Source organism: Seriola aureovittata, chromosome 15, assembly GCF_021018895.1.
Source record: "Seriola aureovittata isolate HTS-2021-v1 ecotype China chromosome 15, ASM2101889v1, whole genome shotgun sequence".
NCBI lineage: Eukaryota > Metazoa > Chordata > Actinopteri > Carangiformes > Carangidae > Seriola > Seriola aureovittata.
Window position 1 is genome coordinate 26,226,597 of NC_079378.1, and position 24,440 is coordinate 26,251,036.

At 37.3% G+C, this 24,440-nt stretch overlaps 1 protein-coding gene across 9 annotated transcripts in view; it reads right to left on the reverse strand.

The window, feature by feature from the left end:
- Window positions 1-24,440, reverse strand: part of LOC130182087 (oligophrenin-1-like) — a 28,198-nt gene that overhangs the window by 2,407 nt on the left and 1,351 nt on the right. For 2 of the 9 annotated variants that reach the window (XM_056396668.1, XM_056396667.1), the window contains exons 2-24: window positions 23,778-23,873; window positions 23,158-23,219; window positions 22,217-22,288; window positions 19,745-19,846; window positions 19,542-19,652; window positions 19,237-19,341; window positions 18,996-19,125; window positions 18,803-18,903; window positions 18,554-18,645; window positions 17,335-17,413; window positions 14,655-14,688; window positions 14,403-14,465; window positions 13,737-13,811; window positions 12,734-12,818; window positions 12,156-12,214; window positions 9,471-9,576; window positions 9,183-9,342; window positions 8,841-8,988; window positions 7,578-7,886; window positions 4,707-4,854; window positions 4,352-4,402; window positions 3,408-3,456; window positions 1,456-1,504 (exon numbers count right to left, since the gene is read on the reverse strand). In XM_056396668.1, the coding sequence (XP_056252643.1) occupies window positions 1,499-1,504; window positions 3,408-3,456; window positions 4,352-4,402; window positions 4,707-4,854; window positions 7,578-7,886; window positions 8,841-8,988; window positions 9,183-9,342; window positions 9,471-9,576; window positions 12,156-12,214; window positions 12,734-12,818; window positions 13,737-13,811; window positions 14,403-14,465; window positions 14,655-14,688; window positions 17,335-17,413; window positions 18,554-18,645; window positions 18,803-18,903; window positions 18,996-19,125; window positions 19,237-19,341; window positions 19,542-19,652; window positions 19,745-19,846; window positions 22,217-22,288; window positions 23,158-23,219; window positions 23,778-23,873 (2,243 nt within the window). In that variant the 3' untranslated portion in view covers window positions 1,456-1,498. Of the gene's footprint in view, window positions 1-1,455; window positions 1,505-2,084; window positions 3,261-3,407; window positions 3,457-4,351; window positions 4,403-4,706; window positions 4,855-7,577; window positions 7,887-8,840; window positions 8,989-9,182; window positions 9,343-9,470; window positions 9,577-12,155; window positions 12,215-12,733; window positions 12,819-13,736; window positions 13,812-14,402; window positions 14,466-14,654; window positions 14,689-17,334; window positions 17,414-18,553; window positions 18,646-18,802; window positions 18,904-18,995; window positions 19,126-19,236; window positions 19,342-19,541; window positions 19,653-19,744; window positions 19,847-22,216; window positions 22,289-23,157; window positions 23,220-23,777; window positions 23,874-24,440 lie in introns of those variants that run through there. The other 7 variants (XM_056396663.1, XM_056396662.1, XM_056396670.1 and 4 more) reach the window with 5 other exon arrangements.

Sequence of the window (24,440 nt, forward strand, 5' to 3'; positions counted from 1 at the left end):
AAAGCCCTGACCAACTTGAATGATCTTATCTGTATAAAGTGCTGAAGGTTCATGACTTCATCAAAGGTAGCAGGATATTATTGTATATACACTGTTGCTCATGAAGTTGGAATAAAATATTTTTTACCTCTTTCCATGAAATGATTGTGACAATGTGATTTATTCTTGACAGATAAAACGTATATCTTCTCAAAATTTTAGTAGTCAATCTCTTCCACACATATCACAATGAAAATGAAACCACAATGAAACCACAATTAAACTGAGAAACTAAATTATTCCAACTTTATGGGCAACAGTGTAGTATTGTATATTTCCTTATACAAATATTATTATTCTGAATTGTTGAGGCTATTAGGTTATAAAATGAATGTAGAAAAACAGAATTAATGGTAATAGACAAAATTATAAATAATTAGGAAAATCTATAACAATTGAAAGTACAAACAAGGAATATGACATACATTGGTTGCTATATTAGTGCAGATGAATTACAACTGCATAAACTCAAAAAGTAATGGTAAAGGCCTGGCATGTTGTCCTCTCATTCCCAACCACTAATGAAAATCTACATCCTACACAGAGTAATGACAAGAATACTCTAGAGACAAAATTCCTAAATTCGACAGCAGCGCCTCAGATAGATGTTTAAAAGGTGGCACTCACAATGACTCCCTCATACATGGTTTTGGTATTGTGAGAACATTAGAAAGACTTGGGAGAACATAGAAAGATGGATTTGTAGAACTTGTGATTATAAAGTTTCGTTAATTGTATTTTTCAAAATGTTGAGAAAATAAGACACCCAACTCGATGGCAAATTCTTTTTTCCTCACTAGTCCATAAGAAGCTCATGCAAAACTGCACCTACACACACATACAAAAATGGAAGACATTCATGAAATATTACTTGAGTATTGAAAGGACAATGTCAGAGGACAGGTACAAAGAGATGTAATTTCACAAGATATGGAGCTCAATATATGAAGCTCTGTATACTGAATGGAGCCATTACACCACCCAGTATTCATGAGGTAACTTTTGAGAATACTTTTGCTACTTAAATTGTGTTTCCTATTGAAACAGTATATTTGGATGAGAGTGAATGAAGGTCAAACCACATGGAGCTACATGACAGATTATGCTCCTCAAAGGCAGGACAAAATCACAGTCATAGTCAGAGGGCTCTATTAGAGTTGTTCAAGTACTGAACACCACCACAACAAATTCACTGCATGGGGGAGGGTGAACAATCTTTAAATATTATTTTCAACCATGCTACTGGCATAAAAATTTTACAATGTTTCCAATCAAAATTTTCAGCCAACCTTTTATTCCACATGGTTGACTGTCAGGCCTCCAGTGGCATGTTTTTAACTAATACAACAAATATACAAAACGTCAGCAGCACCCATCAATCTAGAAAATTACTTTTTAATTTTGCATAATGCTTACTTGGCATCCAGTTCTGCACATATGTCACCTTGCCAACAACAGCTTATATCTGCATACAAAACATGTGACAAATGAATAACAATGAAGCCAATTACTCTATCACAACAGTGCTAGCTGTCACAGAAAGTGCTACTGAAACCTAATTAAATTTCTATGCTTTTTATTTTCCTTTTAATTGACCTACTTCCACTGATTCACCATGGATATCATGTAAAGTCATCAGCCAGAAACATGAGAGAACATTTTATCTGGAGTCCTCAGTCAATCAACCTTATTGTATTATATTAAATGTTTCTCAGATTAAGCAGTAGTAAGATGATACACCCTGCAAAAAATCTCTTACATGTTGCAACTCCTCTTGCACTTTGTACAAAATATAAGTTTGAATTTTAGCAACTTTACACTTTGACAAGTGAAGTGACACTTTTAATTAGAGACCTGTTAACATCATATTAACGAGTGATTAATGTTTTAGAGAAATTGAGAGAACACTTTAAAAAACATTCACTTAGTATAAATCTGAGACAGAAGTCATAAGACTGACATCAGCACACTGACTGAAGAGAGATAAGACAGAAACACCATAGAGTAACACAGAATTGACAGATCAAACACACCTCATTTTTGAGTCAAGTTAAAAACGCATTGTGTTTATTTTTCCTTTTTGAAAACCAGAAAAAAAACAGAATCTTCAAGTTGGGTTATGCAAAAATAAGTGTAAAACCAACATAATTACCATTTCAAGAAGAACAAAATAAAAAATAATAATAATCAGGAGAATCTGGAGTGTTATATTCACATATTGTAACAAACAGTTTTGACCTCTTTTTTAAACCCAACAATTAATTTGAGGTGCAATAAATTTAGGTAATCTTCAAGGACTCTCCTATACAACCTGACCTACAAAAGAGGTAAGAAGTGAGGGAATCTGTTTTTTAAAATTCCCTATTAAACTAACAAGCTTTAAATTCAGTGTAAATTCAAACTACACTGACTTTAATACAGAGTCACATTTTATAGCAAATACTTTTTTAATGCCTTTTAAAAAGTGTCTTATGTTGTGGTGGTGAGTTATGTCTCAACTGAATTATTCAAGACCAACTAAAATAGCTTTCACAGACATAATTAGTGCACTGTAAGATGTAGCTTAACATGAATTAATTTTATCCAGTTCCTCGAAACAAATTGAAATAATCTTTTTTTTCATGCTGGTTTGTCTAAATACTGAAATACAATCTTTAGCAGTTGCTTTTCTTTCAGCAGATCCACTAAAATAGCAGACAATAGTTTTTGTCTCAATGGCTTTACATGGCTACAACATTTAAAAGTTAATATTTAGACTAATATGTCACATTTTCAGACTAATAATGATGAAACTGATTGATCTTTGGGACATCTATTTCACACTCCTGAAAACAAGTGTTAAAATGTAGATAAGTCATAACCAAGTTAGTTCGCACATGTCCATTGCCCAGAGTCATTCAAACCACTGAACTTTAAAATGACTAAATATTATAATATTATTTGACAAAAGTGTTGATTGGTGTGGAAAGAAAAAAAAAGATTTACTCCATCCCAACTTTGGAATAATAAACACCGAGCCAGTTATCTCACAAGCTCATGCTCCTGCGTTGACGACATGATTCTTATCATTAAATTCAGTTCTATTGAGAACCATTACTTTAGTCTGTCACTTAACATCAGCATCAACTGAGTTCTTAGTGGTGACTCCCCCCATCTTAGTGTGCTCCAAACAGCACATGTAGAGGTCACATGATGTGTTCTAGGTCTCCTTAACTTCAATTCTGAGGAAACAAGCCAAAGACAATCTGTCTCAAGTATATACGTTTAAATACAAAATGCAAATTTATTCAAGTCAATTAAACAGTTCATTAAGACACACTCAAGAGCCTGAAAATACTGAATACATTTAAAATCACAGTAACTCTCACCTCTTTTTTTACGTTTGTCCCTGATGATGGTACTGGAGAAGTCGGTGGACTAAATTAGAAGGGAAAAGAAAAGAAAAATAAAAAATGCCAAATCCATTTATGATTTACAGTTCAGCTTCAGTTTAACCAACAGACCCCCCCATGATCTTTCTTAAAGCGTCCCTGAGTTATAACAGCAATCTTGCAAGTTCATTGCATCTCACAGTGTCAGATGGGTCTAATAAAATCCATCTGTAGCATATGAGTTTGAAGGAATGTCAGATTGAGCTATGATGTAAATATATAAATATATTTATAAAATATATATAATATATAAAAATAATCTACCAAATACATGTCAGATCTAGATTTATCTATTGAATACTGTATTTACATAATGCTTGTATTGCACAGTGTTAGAAAACTGTGCCGCTAATAGAAGGTCCAACTGTGGGACAACGATCACTACAGTCAAACTGTGCTTCTTCTGTCCGAGGGACACACGTGAGCTTTATACGTCAGCAGAGGTTACACCTTCCCCTTTTTGGACACATTACCGTAAATTGTACAGACAAAAGAGATTATAATAAAGAGAGTTACACTTTCTATCATAAAACTCCCACAAACTCTTCCCACTCAGACATTCCTAATATGCCTGCCTCACTGCCTGTGCAGGGAGGGCAGCAAGGCCTTGAAAGTGGATCATGAGAGTGAATCATTAAAGAGCAGATGTGTTTGTTTCCAGCTAACGGAGACATAGAGTAGTTCACTTTTTATCATAACAATTATTGACCAATTAAAAATGTTCCTTTGTTCACAGCTATAACTTATAACACCTTTCTAATCATTTGCTCTGTTGTGATTTTATTAACTTTCATCTATTGTATACAAACTTAATGTATCTGATAAGTTTCCTGAACTAACGAGGAGGACAAACTGGAGCAAAGATAAAGAAAATTACGTACCTGCCAACTTGCCTCGAGGCATTCTCAAAAAACTTTGTTTTAGAGGCAACACTGCAGAATAAGAGGAAAACTAACATAAACATCTGATTCATCATGAATTTGTGATTCTTCTTTAAATCCTTTGTGATCCAGGAGTCAGCACCTATTCATTTGGCGACTGCATTTTTTATATCCACTTTCTACATCTATTTGTTACCTGCTGGTTTTTGGGTGCTACACTTGTGTGGTACTCTACTTTTCAACAGTGGAACATTTATTGGAATTCTTGACCCCTTCAGCATTTGCATACCCAAAAGTATCTTTAAAAAAAAGAGAAAAGAGGCTTCAGACTTTTGTATCACTGAAAAACACTTACTAGGATGTGGGCGTGCACTCACTGCTGGCTGCATTTTGGGGCTTTTGTGGAGTGGGGTATCTGGACGGGGGCTCAGGAGGCCTGACTGGGGGTCTGCAAATGGCAGGTTTCTCTGTGGACCTCGTTCTGGTCAGACCATCAGAATCTCCTGAAAAATAAAAACAATGCTGAAGCTTCATGTGACAGTGCATGGGACTTTGCAGGAATTAGGGAATGTGCAGGTGTAATTATGTAAATCCAACATCTGAGGTTATGGGGGGGCTAAGAGTTGTATAGGAACTAAACTAAAACCTCACTACTCTGTTCAACAGCTACTCCCTAACTCTCTCCGTCTGCCGTATGCTTGAAGGCTGCTGCAAGGTTAATGAGAGTAGTGAGAGTCAACCACAGCAGCCACTTTGTGAGCTGTGGCACCAAAACAACAAGCTGAAAATGCTGCACATTAAGTTATAACTAGAAAATTCCAGGGAAATTTTGAGTGCCACGGGGGCTACTGCCGGGATGAGTACATGATTTATTTCCAGTGTTCATAAGTCACCCTGATCATATTCTGGTTTTGAGAAATGTCTTGATATAAAAGACTCTGATATAAAACAATGTCACATCCCTCAATCATGTATTATGTGGGAAATATCTCATATTCTGTGTTGTTTTTTTTAATAAAACAAGAGGCAACATGTCTACAAACTGGCATTTAAAGGGTTAAAATCCTGAAAACTAATAATCATTTGGTAGGTTTGAGCAGAACTGAAGTGGTTTAAGAGATATATGCAAAAAAAGCAGAAAAAAATATTGATATATGATAATTTTATAGCATTTTCTTTGTGTGTCCTTTTTTGGACGCGAGGAACCCCAGAGGGTACAAAATATGTTACCAGTGTATAATAGACCTGTAACAGTAACTGACATTAGATTTTAAAAATATGTCAAAAAAGACACTTTCTTGCAGAAATCCATACCTTCAGCTGTAACACAGCCAAAATGATCAGCAAATCAAATAAGAAAAGTAAAGAAAATGTCCAAAAAAGGACAGAGGGACCCCTGAGGGTTAATAAATCCCATGAACTGCTATTTAAATTACCACTATTATGTTTCTTTCTGTGCTAAATTTAACATTACTGGGAGACCGTCACAACTTCATTCACTCTTTTAACAAAACAAAAAAAAAAGCAACGAAGGAAGCAGTAAATGGACTTAAATATTTAAGACCTAACTAAATGTAATTTAAGACCTAACATGCGGCTAATGTAAAGCTAGCAGAGCTTGGAGAGTTGGTTATCTGGTTGCTAGGCGCACGCAGGCACGCACTCAGGTCAGGAGCTGCCGTTGCCATGGCAATGTGAAAATCTGACCAGAATTTGGCTTCTACATGGCTTCAAAACAACTGCAAATTATGAGAAAACCGTTACTTCTTTTCATAAACCGAAAAGACCGTGCCAAACACTGAAGCCAGAAGTTTCTACAGTCTCTATTTTATTCAGATATTCCTTAAAATGAGTGAGTAAGCTCAGTGCGAAGACAGAGAGAGATTCTTTTGAAAAAAAAAGACGATTACATTAGGTGTCAATGAGAGTGAGACAGGTATTGCTGCCGGACTCGCCACCCCCGTTTAAATTTTGTGCAGACCCTGCCTGTCAAAGTTACATTTTATGAATCCCAACAACTATGTCTACATTTTCAGAAAGAATTATTTGTCTCCTTTTTACGGTTTGGCCGCGAGCTCGAGTTAAAAATAAAAATAAAGGCTATTTTTTACTGCTTCACGCACTCTAGCCAACTGACGCTTTCACTCTAACTTTGAAGAAAAAGTGATTTGCACTCCTCCTTTGAGTGCTCACAGTTTGAAAAGTTTACATGTTATGTAAAAACAGTTCCTATCTTTTTGAGAGAGCAGAAGTTTTCCTTCGTTTTACAGTTTGAATCACATTTCTACGTGCAGGTATGAGAGAGCTGGGTGACTCAGCAAAAAGGTGCAATTTTGTAGAAAAAAGGTGGGTTTCTAAAGAAAATTCCAATGCATTTCTAATGCATTATTTATTCCCAGTTTTTTGGGAATAACTTTGGGAAAAATTGGAATTTTAACACCAAAAGTCATAGCACCCCTTGCGGGATCAAGACGCACGTTTTGATGTATATATTACCGGGGTTTTCTCAAAGCTGCGGGACGAGTTACGCGCCGAAATTTGGCGGAAGAATAATAAACCCGAAACAGAAGATTAATAGATGCCTCGGAGCTGAACACCCGTGGCACTAATAACTGAAAATCCATAGAGTGATATATTGGACTGATACAGTCTACATCAATAAAATACTGTCTGGGAATTTAACAAGAAAGCTTACAATTCAGCAAAGACAAATAGCACTCATCTCTACACCGTCTCTCTTTTTAATTTTTCCATTGATGACCAAAATCTTAGGAACACTGTTTATGTGAAATGAAATGAAGCTAAAAACAAAACAGAAATAAAAACAAACTTTTATTTCTTTAAAAATGAAAAAATAATGACTCATAATCTGGAGAGGCAAATCTGTAAAGCAAAGATGCAGCAGCTGGACATGTTTTAATCCATGTCATAAAGAGCAACACAACTGATTACTATTAAATCAAATTAGATGATCAAATACAAATCAGTGGACAAGATTTTGGGTGGCAAGATGTCTTGACAAAGGCAGAATGAGCAGATGAAGATGTATTGACCAATACATCACAACTTTGCTTTTCATATAACAATACACCCCTTTGTCTTAACTTGTCTAAACCCTGTAAAGCTTGAAGAGTTCTTTTCTGTAAACATGGGCAAAGCCATTTACAGATAAACAAGTATGATTTAAGAAATATTCATTTACATAGACACAGAAGGTTGCTCGTACCTTCTTTGTTAGCTGATGTGCCCTTTGGAGGCGGTCTTCTGCTCTGAATGGATGGTACTCTGCTCACATAGACTCCAGATTCCCCGTTTGCCACTGAAGAGGAATCAGCCTTTTGCCTTGTGTCATCCATCTTCCCAACATTAGAGTCTGAGGCTCTGTCCTGACGGTTTGCTGGTTTGGGCATCAGCGCTTGTCTTGGAGGAGGTTCTTTTGCAACCAGTGGAGCACAGCTTACAGATTTCATCCGCTGCAGGGGAACAGGGTTCAATGAGACGTCCATGTCCATTATTGAGCTGTTGTCCGGTCCATCTGTTACAAAGTAATGACAGAACAATTAATGCAAGGTTGTGACTACTTAGAACGGACTAAATGAAAACAGACAAAGAATATGATGTGTTCTTCCTATCTTAGTACAAGTAACTTAAAACCTCAGTCAATGTGACTGAGTGCTGGAAAAATTTACTAAAGTTCACATATAACACTACAGTGTAATCTGGTAATACAACCACTGAGCCAGCACTGATTTAAAACAACACAAATTATTGGTTAACACACATACACACACACACACACACACACAACACACACACACACACACACACACACACACACAACAAGCTTTGGATTAATCATACAGGGCCAGTTATAGTAAGTTAGTAAGTTATTACAGAGAGGACAAGCTGCAGGTGCTCCAAATTTCCCTGCCACAGTGTATGAAAGAAGTCACACCCACTTAACGAGGGGTTCAAACAGACAGAAAATTACATGATTTAGCCTGAGGCATTTAAATAAAAGACTAATGTGAAATAAAAGTATTTAAGTTTATTTATACTTGAAATAAAAAGGGATTTTATTGTTTAGTACTTCTTCGTTGCAGTGTATCTATCTATCTATCCATCCATCCATCCATCCATCCATCCATCCATCCATCCATCCATCCATCCATCTATCTATCTATCTATCTATCTATCTATGACTCGAGGAATTTCCTATCAATGATTAAGGCTAAGGCAATAAAGAATAAAATTAATAGATCTTGATTTGGAAGGGAAATACATAATTCCATGTTTAGGAATATGTAACACTTGTTTTATTAGTATTTTATAACTGACACATTACAGTAACCCGCACTTTTCTATACTTCAGACAGTGCTATGAAATGATGTGTTGTGGTACAGATCTGTCTAGAAGAACTTCTGTACAGACAGGAAAGGTTAATGAGGAGCATGAGGACAATCAGGCCCAGGAGAGACTAATAATTACTCTCTGCTTTCTGGAAGTGGTCGTGACTGAGCGCTTGATAAACACGAGGTGGCCGTTTGGAAATGGTGATGGGCTGCCGCTTTCTCGGGGTGATCCGTGGAGGAGGGATAGGCGGGGCGGTGCTGTCCTCTGGCATATTACTGAAGATCTGAAATCACACAAAAAGTGTAATGGTACTTCGGTTAAGTAGCTAGTATTTCAGTTACATACATCCTATAACTTTGTTACATAAATGATATGCAAAACAAAGAGCATGAAATAAACTGAAATCCCAAAAATGATTTCCTAAACATCAAACTATTCCTTTGAGTGGGACAAAATGATTCCACTCTGTAATTGTACCTTTTTGTAGTCCTCAATCAGAATCTCAACAACAATGTTTTGGAACTTGATATCCAACATGGCCGCCACAGTCTCCTCCTTTGCTCTCATCAGCGTGGGTCCAAAGATAACGGCCATGTTTGAAGGAGTCATGAGGTTTTCATCACTGCGACTGCACACACTGTCAACAAGGATGAGGATGAGTTTGGTTAAAATGTAACTAAACTGCTGGCACAGTCAGTGACACATCAAGTGGGCCTCCTGGATCAGTAAAAACAGTGAATCACTACAAAGTCCACTGGCACTCACCTAACCAAGTGTTTAATTAGCATCTCCAGCATCTCACGATTTTTCTCTGGTAGCTTGTAGGTAAGTGAATGAATTTCACTTAGTCGAAAGTCCAGGTTATCTGACTCTGTGATACAAAGAAAAAATACAATTATAAAGATACAACTAGAAAATTCCAGGGAAATTTTGAGTGCCACGGGGGCTACTGCCGGGATGAGTACATGATTTATTTCCAGTGTTCAAAAGTCACCCTGATCATATTCTGGTTTTGAGAAATGTCTTGATATAAAACAATGTCACATCCCTCCATCATATATTATGTGGGAAATATCTCATATTCTGTGTTGTTTTTTTTAATAAAACAAGAGGCAACATGTCTTCAAACTGGCATTTAAAGGGTTAAAATCCTGAAAACTAATAACATTTGGTAGGTTTGAGCAGAACTGAAGTGGTTTAAGAGATGTATGCAAAAAAAAGCAGAAAAAAATATTGATATATGATGATTTTATAGCATTTTCTTTGTGTGTCCTTTTTTGGACGCAAGGAACCCCAGAGGGTACAAAATGTGTTACCAGTGTATAATAGACCTGTAACAATAACTGACATTAGATTTTAAAAATATGTCAAAAAAGACACTTTCTTGCAGAAATCCATACCTTCAGCTGTAACACAGCCAAAATGATCAGCAAATCAAAAAAGAAAAGTGAAGAAAATGTCCAAAAAAGGACAGAGGGACCCCTGAGGGTTAATAAATCCCATGAACCGCTATTTAAATTACCACTATTATGTTTTTTTCTGTGCTAAATTTAACATTACTGGGGAGGAGAGCAACGCGACTAGAAGTGACAGCGAGAGAGGGCTAGTAGCTTCTCCTCTCCTCTGTCTCAGCAGAGACCGTCACAACTTCATTCACTCATTTAACAAAACAAAAAAAAAGCAACGAAGGAAGCAGTAAATGGACTTACATATTTAAGACCTAACTAAATGTAATTTAAGACCTAACATGCGGCTAATGTAAAGCTAGCAGAGCTTGGAGAGTTGGTTATCTGGTTGCTAGGCGCACGCACGCACACAGGTCAGGAGCTGCCGTTGCCATGGCAATGTGAAAATCTGCCCAGAATTTGGCTTCTATATGGCTTCAAACAACTGCAAATTATGAGAAAACCATTACTTCTTTTCAAAAACCGAAAACACCGTGACAGACACTGAAGCCAGAAGTTTCTTACAGTCTCTATTTTATTCAGATATTCCTTAAAATGAGTGAGTAAGCTCAGTGCGAAGACAGAGTGAGATTCTTTTGAAAAAAAAAGACGATTACATTAGGTGTCAATGAGAGTGAGAAAGGTATTGCTGCCGGACTCGGCAACCCCGTTTAAATTTTGTGCAGACCCTGCCTGTCAAAGTTACATTTTATGAATCTCAACAACTATGTCTACATTTTGAGAAAGAATTATTTGTCTCCTTTTTACGGTTTGGCCGTGAGCTCGAGTTAAAAATAAAAATAAAGGTTATTTTTTACTGCTTCACGCACTACTGACGCTGTCACTCTAACTTTGAAGAAAAAGTGATTTCCACTTCTCCTTTGAGTGCTCATAGTTTGAAAAGTTTACATGTTATGTAAAAACAGTTGTTGTGTTTTTGAGAGAGCAGAAGTTTTCCTCTGTTTTATAGTTTGAATCACATTTCTATGTGCAGGTATGAGAGAGCTCGGTGACTCAGAAAAAAGGTGAAATTTTGTAGAAAAAAGGTGAAATTTTTGGGGTTTCTAAAGAAAATTCCATTGCATTTCTAATGCATTATTTATTCCCAGTATTTTGGGAATAACTTTGGGAAAATTTGGAATTTTAACACCAAAAGTCATAGCACCTCTTTCGGGATCAAGACGCACGTTTTAATGTATATATTACCGGGGTTTTCTCAAAGCTGCGGGACGCTTGGCAGAAGAATAATAATAAGCCCGAAGGAATATTAATAGATGCTCCGCCCCGAGGCACTCCTCTACAGCTAGAATAGCTGAGAGGAGCTGAGCACCCGTGGCACTAATTATTATTAAAAAACAGTATGGAGCGGGGCACAGCTATCCTTTACAATAGCATGAGGCTAATAAAAGAAAGTCTCCATAACAAACTCAGGCTCCATTCAGTTAATGAATGGCATTTCCAGGAAACTGAAGTCACTGGTTGTCTAAAGCATCCTTTAACATCCTGACGCTATTAAACTCACTGACTTCTTTTACAATGATGTAGCGTAACAGACAAAAACAAACAACAGGCTTAGATTTCCTTTAGTGTCCAGAGTGATGTAGTGGCCTGAGGACCTGCTCAACCTGCACAGTATTGATGTATGAATGCCTCTTCTATTCCTTGTATCCAAGTCTTTTCAAGGCAGTGCTTATTGATGTTAAAGTAAATGTACCCAAGATGCATAGCACATTCATAAACTACAGCCCAACCTTCATTCACGCAAAGTAACAGATGAAGACAAGTTTGAAGCACAGATCATGTTCTGACCTTCCTCAGGTCTGTGACATCTGGACTCAAAGGCATGTGTTGGCACACCTTTACATTTCGAGGGATACTAGTTGGAGTCTACTATGTTAATATAAGTAATATATTTTAATGGTGGATCTAATTTAACAAAGAGCCAGACATAATGACACAACTTCCCTCTGTCTGAGCGCAGGATCGTTTCCAAAACATGTCTTACTTGCAGCACACATGAGGTCCCTGTGCAGATTGTAAGTCATCAGAGGTTCAGACAGACTCCTGCAGATAAATAAAGATGCTCGTAAACACAAGTGCAAGACCAGAGGGCAATATGACTCACCCCATCATGCATGAGAAAAACAAAAAGCTGCACTCACTTGTTACACAATTACACTAGAAAGCACCTAGACTGTCAAGGCTGAATCTGTTACTTCAATAATAGCAAATTGTTAATTTGGTGCACTTAGATATTTTCTTGGAAAATAGCTAAATCCTTAGAATACCAGAGCTCTGTACAGTGATGAATTCTGCTAAATTTCATGTGAGTCAGACTTACGATCAACCGAAATGTATGTAATTATTTTTTCATCATAATTATATCATATTGTAATTCAATTAACTGTATCTCAATGATAGAGTAAAGAATAGACATTTGACTTTGATGATTACAACTATCGTGAAAAAGAAAAGCTGTACACACACACACACAGACACACACACACACACACACAGACACACACACACACACACACACACACACACACACACACACACACACACACACACACACACACACACCTTAAGTAAAACTTCAATGCACTTGTGATGGTTTTAATGTCCCAGTCACTGCTGTGGAGGTCGACGTCTCCTGGGTGTGAGGGGTCTATGAAGAGCAAATCAGAAGAAACAAGCAGAAAATATTCCAGGTCATTGTCACACTTAAACAGAACAAAGGCATCACTGATGTTATTATTAAAATCTGTGCTTTAGTTTTGCCACTTGGGTCGATATTGCAAAATTATTAACAACCTGTTGCCTGTTCACACATCCAGCAGATATGGAGCAGAATTAGGATTCGTTTGGAGTAGTGTTTGTGTCCAAGGGATGAATTTAAGGCCAATGCTCACTCTCTTTTTAGCTCTGTTTTTGGTCTACATCGACTCTTCAGCTGCTCTATATTGCTCCACTATGTTCACTATATTGGTGCTGGTTGGTGTACAGAACTTTTTTTTAAGTATATTTTTTTGGGCTTTTGTGCCTTTATTGGACAGGATAATAGAGAGAGACAGGAAATGGGGAGGCAGAGAGAGGGGGAATGACATGCAGCAAAGGCAGTCCGATGCGGGACTCAAACCGGGGCCAACTGCAGTGAGGACTGTAGCCTCTACACATGGGGCGCCTGCTTAAACCACTACGCCACACGACGCCCCCGTGTACAGAACTTTTTCTCTACAAGCTGCTGCCTGCAGTCAAAATTGATGCAATGAGAGTGAATCACAACATTAAAGTTGTGGGCCTGAAAATCAAAATGAGTCACACAGCAGCAGAGTTAGGTGGTAATTCTCTTTCACACTAAGCATAGTCATTTAATGCATTCTTATTATAGAAATATTGTTAATAAACACTTTAAAGCAGAACTTAACCTGCAGCCACCTGCTGATATTTCCCTGCCTGTCTTAACAGCCGAGCTTAACTAAAGCTGCAGAACCTGTTATGTTGTAGATTCAGGTAGATGAACCCCATTGAGGAAAACAAAGTGAATGGATGGATGTAGCACATAATCACAGGCTTATTTCCTTACCAAAGAAGGCATTTAAAAGCTTCTGCACTTGGATGTTGCTGCCAACTGTTCTATACACTCCTTCTTGTGTCACTCCTGGAAAGAGGAGAGGGGGAGGTAAGAGAAAGGGGAATGTAATCTGGACACCGAGCAGTGGAAATGTACCACATGCTTCTTTTCAGAGTCCGCGTGAGCCAGAATTAAAATACAGATGTTCTTTCCGGATTATGAACGCTTCATTTAACTATTTAGTTTGAGACCGAACAATGCCCCATGCTTGGATCATCAAACAAATTACATGTTCATGTCTTGAGTTCTTAATTCCATTCTTGTAAGACGAATCACGCTAGTGGAGAAATATACTGTGACTGTAGAATTATAACGTTACATCTGCGTTCAAGATAGGGTTGAGATATTGAGTTTTAGCATGCAGTGATATCAGACATCGAGAGAAGAAAATATCAATCTTAAAAAAAACCTTATGTGATGATTAAAATTCTGTACAATCTGAAACAGACTATTATTTCATACAACTACAATTGTAAAGTATGTTTTTTCTCTGACGTCAGTCTACAGGACTGGCACCAAAATGACTAACCTGTGACTCAACTACGCCCCCTTAAGGGCATGCAGGCAAACCAACTGAACTCTAGGCAGCTGGGATAAACCTTTAATAGGACCCGTTACCTTTTGTTTCAACATAGTTGATGCACTTTCGCACAAACTTGAATCCAATTTCATTCAGTTCCACTGTGGAGTAAATCAAGACAAAAAATGAGCAGATTTAACCATAAACGGTCATTTTAAGACAATACTTATGATTGGTAAAACATGATAACTGATGCTTTCAGTGACAGAGGATGTAAAGTAAGACATCATTGTGTCTGTTTTTGTAAACATCACATCTTCAGACCTACAGAATAATGATGATTAACTTACTTTCAGCTTGCTTGTGAATTGGGGAATGATAGATCTGAAATGAAAAGAAATATAAAAGGAAAGTGAGGAGCATGTGGAAAAGCTTCCATGATAGCTGAAGGGAATATAAGCACCATTTTACAGTTAGAGTAGATTTAATTTACAGAAAAATAAAAAAATAATAAAAACAGGGAAAAAAGTGGTTGAAAACAGGAAAGATTCCTGCATCAACAACAACCAAAAACATTGAAAAGAATTTGGTTTAATCTTGGGATCAATTTAGCAAAGCCGTTTTAAAATCTGTACATGACTGCAAGCATAGTCACCAGTAACACACGCAGAGCATCCCACTCACTCAGAGACCAGTCAGTCACTGTCAGATGTAGTGGATCTTCCCCAAAATAGCTTATTGGCCTCCGCGCTAATGAACATCAGAGGTCAGGGCCAGCTACAGAGCAGTTTCAGCAGGAGTGTAACAGTAACAGACAGTTGAACTGTGAAGTATCACTGTCACATCCTGTCACTGATTTAGAGCTGAGAAGAAAATTACAACTACCAAATTAACTGTCATGTCAGAAACACGTGGTAGCTGAGGACGGATAAATCTGATCTATGGATGCAATAATAATGAAAGTACCTTTAGAGAAAGGAATTACTCACAGTCAAAAGTTTTTGTCCAGTTTTGAATGATTTTTTTTTTTTTAATGAAAACAATGTCAAAACATTTTAGTGGAAAATGAAGTGATCTGAAAGTGTAGGATTACATTTGTCATTTTGGCTCATGGACTCATGCATGTCTAACACTTCTTGTTTTAGAGATGTAACAAATTTGCCAAAACAGACTTATGGACTGTAATGGATCAGCTGGCTGCCTGGTTTCAGGATGGTTTTGCTTCTAGAGCTCCTGGGGATGATTGTATTTGTACAAAATCTAAAGGGCTATGTGCAAAGGCTGCAAGTAACAGTTATTTTCATAATTGAATAAGGTGCAGATACATTTCTTGATTAACTGATAAGTTGTTCAATGTCAATGTGTCAATAAAATGCTAGAAAACACTTAAATTGACTATTACAATTGGCTTCAGCCTAAGGTTATGTCATCTGCAGCAAATGGAATTAAATGAAGCTAGAACAAGTGAATATTTAATATTTCTGCTTGGAAAATGATTTGATCTATCTATAATAAACAATCTATCAAAACAGTTGCCGATTACTTTTCTTGATGGACTAATCAATGAATCATTTCTGCTCTATTGTCTACTCTAAGCATGCATGATAATAGGAACATTGTTTTGTCTAAAATACTATACTAAAATCATCATACTTCCAGAGCAAGGTTGTGTGCTCTAGTGACTGACAATAAGATCTTAGAGTGTGAGGAAGTATGAAACCATAGGCAGTATGTTCAGAAAGATCCGCAAGTTACAGATATCATACAGCACTATAAGACCTAAAATACAAAGCAATATGAAGTGTCCATATGGAAACACTGAAGGGTAGATAGAGTTCAGCACCATATATTTCAGCTATTCCAAAGGCTAAAGGGCATTCAAGGTGCAATAAAGTCGACATCTATCTTATTATAAAAGAACACCACCCAGAGTTGATCGTGTGCAGGAGGACGTAGTACAGCGCAGAGGATCTTTGAAAATATTTGGGTGAAGTTGATGGAAAAGCTATTATGAAATTTTCGCAATATACAGAAGTCACTGAGGAAGTTGCACAAGAAGAGGGCACTGAAAAGTGTGCCTTCTGTTGTTTTCACATCCTCTGACAGTGATGGTTTATGTGTTTTGTCCTCAATTCATGCGACATCCACCATTAAATTGTCTGATATTAAGGAGATCTGACAACAACTGCACAGACAGAACAACTGAAAGTGAAATAGTGTTTAGAGCTACAACCAAAAGCAGAATTAACAAGGTCTAAAATTTGCTACTAAAGCACTTCAGTATTCCATTGCCTCAAAACCCACTCAGTGCAGACACAGATCATGGTAACAGAAAGTTTTAGGTTTTTGTTTTTTTACAAGGAGGTTTCCATTAAGACCTAAAATGATTTTAAGAGCCAAAACTCAAACACCAACTGTGAATTCAGCACTGCTTTAAAATGGTGTTAAGGCTAACAATGTGCCAGCATTTAGCCAAACACTGATGGATTAATGTGCCAAGCAAGCTTGCTACCATCGCTCACACATCTGTATTGGATAAGGAATAATCCTGCAGCGCCTAACAGATGTCAAATGTGAGCTGTCACTTATCTTACATGGTGGATTTTGTAAATTATATTTTTTACTTAAGAAAAAATAAAAATACCATTCAAAAACAACACACAACTTAGCAAATACATTTTTTTCTCTCATTTGTTCCAATTTTCTTTCTCTAGGGTTCAACGGATTTGTTTTGTGAAGATAAAACACATTTAATTAGGTGCATACCAATTAGGAAACTGCAAATGACATGGATCTTGACAACAATTGTAGCTTCTCACCTAAAAGATAACTAGCTGAGCTATTTGTCAAAATTTAGGGAGATTTTAGTTAAAAAAAAACAGGTTTAGATGGACTCTGACATGTGAACTCGTGTTGGGAGTTTTGTGTGTGTCACACAGTCCCTCCTATGTATTTTCACGGGAAAGCCATTTTCACAAAAATGATCCTGAATAGAAGAATAAATCTACATGAAATGATAAATAAACTCACAGGCTCTTTTCCATCCATGGCCTCCATCCACAACTTCCTGTCCCCCTCTGAAAGAGCCTGGAAAGTAACAGGTGTGTTTCTGTGGAAACACAAACAAAATGTCATTAAAGAGGCAAACATTGCAATAATTCTTTTTTCAGTCACAGGATGCACTACTACATTTTACATCTGCTGTGAATACTTTTTTAATCTTGTGCAAGTAATGGATCACACACATATTTTTCAATATAACATAAAAAGAACACCACAAGAAGAAGGACTCAAGTGTCTTTGAAGAAACTGACTCAATCCTATGTGGTGATGATGGAAGTAGGAAATGGAGATAAATAAGACAAGCATGAAGAGATGATGAAAATCTAGTGTTGCAATCTGTCTGCTGGAGAAGCAACAAAATCTGGTGCCAAACCTTTCAGCTTGTAGGCTACTGAATTAATTGTTAACTAAAAAAACTGTGCTACGAGTTTAAAGCTCTCTCTTCCGACTGTAATGATCAACACACGATAAAAAAACTTTTCTGTCAACTTTGACAGTAAAATACATAACCCTGATATCAATCAGAGCCACAGATCTCTGTTAGAGTGTGCAGACTTTAGCAAACAAATGATCAGGGAATAATATTTAAGTAAGAGAAATGACTGTTCATTTACTTCTTCTAAGGTCATAGGTCAGGGTCAAGCCCTAGCACAGGGAGCATATCAGGGACAATCAGGTGGGTGACCGCTTATCTAAAAACATCTTGAACTAACATTATCTTCTGCACTATGTTCTAGACAGCACTGCCACCCTGAGTTTATCAAACAGCTGTCTAATCATTATTTTGTTGTTCAGGTCACATTGGCACAAATTAGTCACTCAACATTCAGACACATTAAAGTGCTTAATGCATAATTCAAGCAGCTTTTAAACCTTTAAAAACACCCTGCTGACACTCCAAGTATCTGCTGGATTACGACAGAAAGTGTCTATTAAAATTTATTTGGTACTGAACAGCTTGCCTATATAAATATGAGCTTGTTGTGTTCCTCCCCCTGAAATCACGGCGTCTGCCATCTGTTTCCAGTGTGTGCATGCTGCTTGGGGATTGTTTGGGCTACAGTCCATTTAGCCCTCACACTCTGTCCTTGTAAACCACCTGTTCACCTCTCTGCCTGAACCTGTTTATCCCACAGGGCTTTAGTGTTGCCTCATCTCACAGTTCCTCAGATTTGTTTGCACTAACCTCTCGTTAGTTTCCACGTCAAAGCAAAAGCGCTTGTCTATGGAGTCCGTCTTCCGGCGGATGCAGGACTTCAGCGTCAGCTGCGTTGGGCCCTGCAGGGAAAGAGAGAAAGTCGGTCGGTATGTGTGACGGAGATGACGATTGTAGAGTCAGCATCCCAGGATATAAATAGGCTCTCTATATTAAAGGTACATAGATGTTTGTCTGTGGCTATATGTAGTAATAATAAAATTTCTATTCAGTCAGCACCTGTTTAGTTGTAGGCCTCTGTTCACAAGGTACCATGACCAGCAGTCTCCCCTCCTTGTGATACTTGCAATAATATTTGACCCATGACACACCCAAAGCCCCTGTGGGGAGAAATGAAAAAAAAAAACAGGATGTGTCTGGTCATAGGGAATTCAAGCAAAAAACTTCAGTGTAAAACTTGTAGAACACTCACACTTCTCCTGACAGTACAAATAACCCTCCGTTGGCAGAATATTGTGCATTTTACTGATCTGGGATGGGTGTTTCATTCTTTTCATCAGTTCCTCCATCTCCTCACGAGTGCTCTCATAGTGGTTTCTTGTCTGCAGGCAAAACCAGACAAAAAAGACAGCACTTTAGAAGCTTGCAGACTTCCTATTACAGGATATTAAACCTTACTACTGGCATAATTTGTTGCCAGTGACACCACTTACATTCTGCAAGCTGAGCTGCAGTTCCTGCTTATAAGGCATGAAGTCCTGAGTCATCTCCACTGTCAGGTTGTTGAGCGTTAAAATGCTGTGAAGAAATGCCAGCACCTGTCCAATCAAAGAATGAAATACATACTTAAGATTGCTGTTAAGAGCTGTCAGAACACAGGAACCATTATCATAAAGAATGGTTGAATGGGATTCTGTTTTCTATCTGCATTTTTTTATGTACTGTCTATTTCCTTGTCCTCTTGTCAGGTGCGTGTGGTAGCAAAGACAAAGAGTAGGAGACCACCGGCGGCACTTACAGGCTCAACCACATCAAACTTCTTCCTGTCCTGCACCTGATGGATCTGGTACACATACTCCACTGATGACTCATAGAAGTTCACTCGCTCTTTGTCTAAGAGTTCATCAGCCTGTAGTGGGAAAAAAAAATTTCAAACCGTGGTTCTCAGTTCTACATTTCACTACACGATTGATGCAAAATACTGGCTGTACTCCACCCAACCTCTTGGAGATGACTCTCTTTCTTCTTGGCAGAAAGATTCAGGTGTTTGTCTAACTGGGAGTAATATTTTTCACTCTCTTTCTCGAACTTCTTTCTCTTTTCCTGCAAGACAGATATGTTAACTGGGAAAATAGAATAGATTCTCATAGAATAAAAATGAACATTTTTTAAATATATCATAGACTGAAAAACATACAGCTTATAGGAGAGTTCCTCTTGAGAACTGTTGCTATCAAGACTTTTAGTTATAGCACAATTTTTTTTTTGCATAGCAAAACATTTTCGACCAGAATTCCTTCAACTTGAAGTGAGCTACAGAAATAGTTGGTGAAAATTCCTAAATCAAGGACAGAAAGACTCTGCTGCATGTTTGTAGCATGGGAGGTATTTACTTCTTTTCACTTTACACAACTGTATCTGGGCTATCAGCTGATATATCGGTGTGGCAGGGTTAATGATCTAGTTTGGTATTTCCAAACCACTGGTACTTGTACCCCATGGGGTACCTTTCTAGTTGACAGGGTTATTTGGAGGAAATGAAGAGTAGGTCAAATAATTTGAAAAAAAGAAACTGTGATTTATTTTAAACAATATATATGCATTCATTGAGTTAGCTGTAACACACGAGAAACCGGAAAGTGGTTAGCAATTGAGTCTAAACAATTAGATAAAAAATATTGAATCAGTTGAGGCATTTATCATAAAGTATTGGGTAAATGGTTTAAATCAACAACTAAAAGTGTTGACAAATGATAAAACAGCTTTGTAATGGATGAAGTAATGGATAAATGGTTGAAGCCTTTAGCTTTTACCACTCTATGTGATACTATTACAAATACAAACTTGACAATAATTAAATAATAATAAAAAATAATTGAAAATAGTTAAATAATGTCCGGTTTAAAATTCAAATGAGCACCTTAGGAAGGTGATGGGTGGTGTTTGATGTGACAGGACTGTGGGGTGACATCACACAAAAGAGACTGGGAACCACTGGTCTGGCTCTAGTATTACTCTTTCACTGCTGTTCACTTCATTTAAATACTTTTCTTTTTGGGATATTTTTCATTCACATGTACTTAACATAACATAATAACAACATAATACCTTTTTTCCTGTTGAAAACCTTGTCTTTCTTAACCACTACATTATTCTGTTGAAAATAGGGCTGTCCCAAACGATTATTCTTTAAACGATTAATATAGGGATTATTTTTTCGATTATTCGACTAATTTAACGATTATTTTTTTTATTAACCTAACAGTAATTTTATTGCAATTATTTTCCAGTTAGTCATTCAATATAACAATTTGCCCCATCCAACACACACACACTGCACCAGGGTGTTTCCTCTTTATGTGCTCGTGCATGACTGTCGTGCTAGAGAGATATGCCAGATGCACTTTGCAGAGTCTGCAGACTACCGCACTGTTGGTGTCAAGATTAAAGTATTCCCAAACTTTGCAGGACCGTGTGCGAGCCTTTTATGCCGCATGTTGCTCACACGATCCGTCGTACTGCTGGTAGACGCCGCCATGTTGTTCAAATAGATTACACAGATGCAAATCATTCACGTAGTCAATGACTTCAATTACGTCACCGCGTTGTCCCAGCACTTGCGCTGCGCTTGTATCCGGGTAAACCAAAGACGATGGCTATAAACGGTCCCATAAGAAAGTTCCGGTTTTGTTCTATGATCATTTACCCTGTGTGGTTTTACACAACGCGTCAACACTAAAATTCCACGTCGAATAATTTTTATAATCGACAACGTCGATTACGTCGGATAATCGTCCCAGCCCTAGTTGAAATTCATTTATATATATATATATATATTATATGTTAAATGGGCCAAAAAACTGAATGACTGACAACGTGTGATTAAAGTACAAAGTGTTTTGTTACACGTAGTTCCCGGAACAATCAAAAGACATTTTACATGAGTTTACTATAGAGCAATGTGTTTTACAAGACATCTAGGACCTGCATGATTCATGTGCACTTTGTTTCACACAAGCACTGTGTTTGCGACAAGCAGCTAGTTACTTCATACACTGAAGGGGAAAAAACTCTGATCACCAGAGCATAGTCAGAAAGATGCCCAGGTGTCATGCTGAATAATCAAGGTGGGATCACACCAACTTTCCTGATGACTTTAAATATGAGCTGTTCTTAACTACAAAACTGCCTGTCTTTACACATTCAGTGCTAAAAGAGGATGAAGATACTTGCATATTATTATGCTTAAACAGGTGGCTGTTTCACACATATATTCATAAATAGATTTGGGGAAGTAGCTTATAACATCCTGTTCAATCTGTGCAAGTAGCTCAGGAAAATGTTGCATGCAATATAACAGTATGTCACATGTCATATAACAGTATAACAGTGTTCTGCTCCACTGAAGGTGAACAGAACAACTTCTATTCTTGTTAAGTAGTATTAAGCAGAAGATTCAGTGAAAACACTCACTTTTGTTACTCCTATTTGCTCTTTTCTGAACTTCTCCAACGGCTTGATGAGAAGGTCGGAGGCGTTCTGAACCTGGACAGGTAAACATGAAACACAAACTTCAATTGCCATGCGTAGAACATACTCTTAAACCCAGTCTGTTTATGGATACATTTTGTTATATTAGGGGCACAAACGTGTTGAAAAGGATTTGGAAATAAACATTTTAAAGCATAAAAATGCATTTTTCATAACCGCTCCCACAAGCACAATTATAATACCAAATGACCTCCAGTTTTAAAACTAGATTTGTAGCCAAAGAATTTGAACAGGAAGTATTACTACTAATGTGATACCATGATTGATGACATGTAAGAGTAGAGGATGAACAAAGAAGATGAGATTGTAGGTCGAGTTCATGAGGCTTAAAAAAAGAGGAAACATTTGGGAAACCTTGCATGTAATAACATTATAATAACAAAAATAATGCAATTACAACACTAGTACACTAGAGAATGAGTTATTCAGCATTATTTACAGTATAACAGTGCATGCAAAATCCTAGCAGAAGAAGTGGTAAAACAGCTTGAAAATACAAAGGAAACAGGGAACCATTAACAAAAAGGAACATGAAAACCAAGAGGGGAACTGATAGCAAAATATTTACCAGCAATCCTCTTAACAAGTATACACATTTACAGCACAGTATCTAGGTGCATGGATGTGTTTTGTGATAATATATTTCAATTAACATAGACAAAAGGAATATCTACTATTCAAGGAAGAGTGTTGCTTTTGTATTGTAACAAACACAAAGTTAATTTAGCTGTTGTAACAGGACATGTCAAAAATTTCCTTCCATTTGGTCTAATGTGTAGTGAAGGAGATGTTCATGTGGCTTCAAATATGTAATAAGGGTTCAAATAGGATGCAGAGTGGCATGGAGGAAACTGATAACCCACCAGCATCATCCTGTCGTGCTCCACTTCCTGTAAGAGACCAGCAAACTCCTGGAAGGACTCAGCTGGGGGTGAATACAACAAAGATGTTGAGCACTGGAATTAAGACTTAGCACATTCTTATCTTAAGTGTCTGACACAGGAAACGCATTTCAAACAATTAAAAGAGCACCACAACGCACTTGTTTCAGCACTGACAAATATGCATTAACGTAGACTTGAGTCAGTTAATGATGGTAATATTTCCAACTATTTTTTATAGACATTTGTCATTAAGCTTTAATGCAGAAGTTTCTGTTTTTACCAAGCCGCCCCTCCACCCCCCCAATTCCTTGTAAGTCGTGAGGAATTACCACTTGGCTGCCAAAAATGTTGCTCTCCCTGAGGTCAAGTGGGGAAGTCTGTTTGTAACAGCTAATTCTGATGTAAAACACGTCTAACTTTATAATAACAAATTCAAGGTATTTCTGACAACTCCACACTGTTCTCAGGCGGCCATTTTCCATATAGTAATCATAAACAGGCAAGCCTACTGGAATAAGTTCTAAAAGTCAGTTCATCACTATAATTTTAATAGTCTGTGAAAATTAAGTGTGTTTAGCAGTATGTCTGCATTATCTTACCAATGTTAATCTCATCATCTGTCAGGGAGTCACCGATGAAGTCAAACTGGAACATGCTGAGGGTCTGAGAAAACTTCTGCACTGCCACAGAATAGCCTAAATGTTAAAAAAAGAGAGATTTAAAAGAGAGAAAATATCTGAAAGGAGCTCCAAAGGCCTCAGTCTCAACTACATTTAACTATATACAATATACAAATCTTTATCATTATTTACATCCAACTCAGTTCTCATGAACCGAACAGCTGTCCAGGATTATTATTACTGTGCTTTTTTTCTGGCAGGAAAGTCTGCAGCATGAACAACATCCACAGCAGGATTCAGCAACACAGCAGCAGCGAGTGTGTGGCCAGGGCAATATATTATCCCTGCTAGGTCTGGCTTTACAATACACACTGTGTTAGATAAATACTGTAGACATTTTGCCTCAGGATCTTCACTTGGAAATTTTGTCTCATATTTTACATTTCTCCTTAAATCCATCTTTTAGTAATGGAACCGTTTCCAATCATTCAATCATGTTATGTTTTTTCCATCGACAAATTGCATTTTCTTTTAAATGTGTTTTTTTTTTTTTTTTTTTTGATTTTTTCTGTTTTCTCTGTTTTTTTTTGCAAACTCATAAGTAAATGAGCACCCTGTCCTGATGATCATGCACTAGATAAA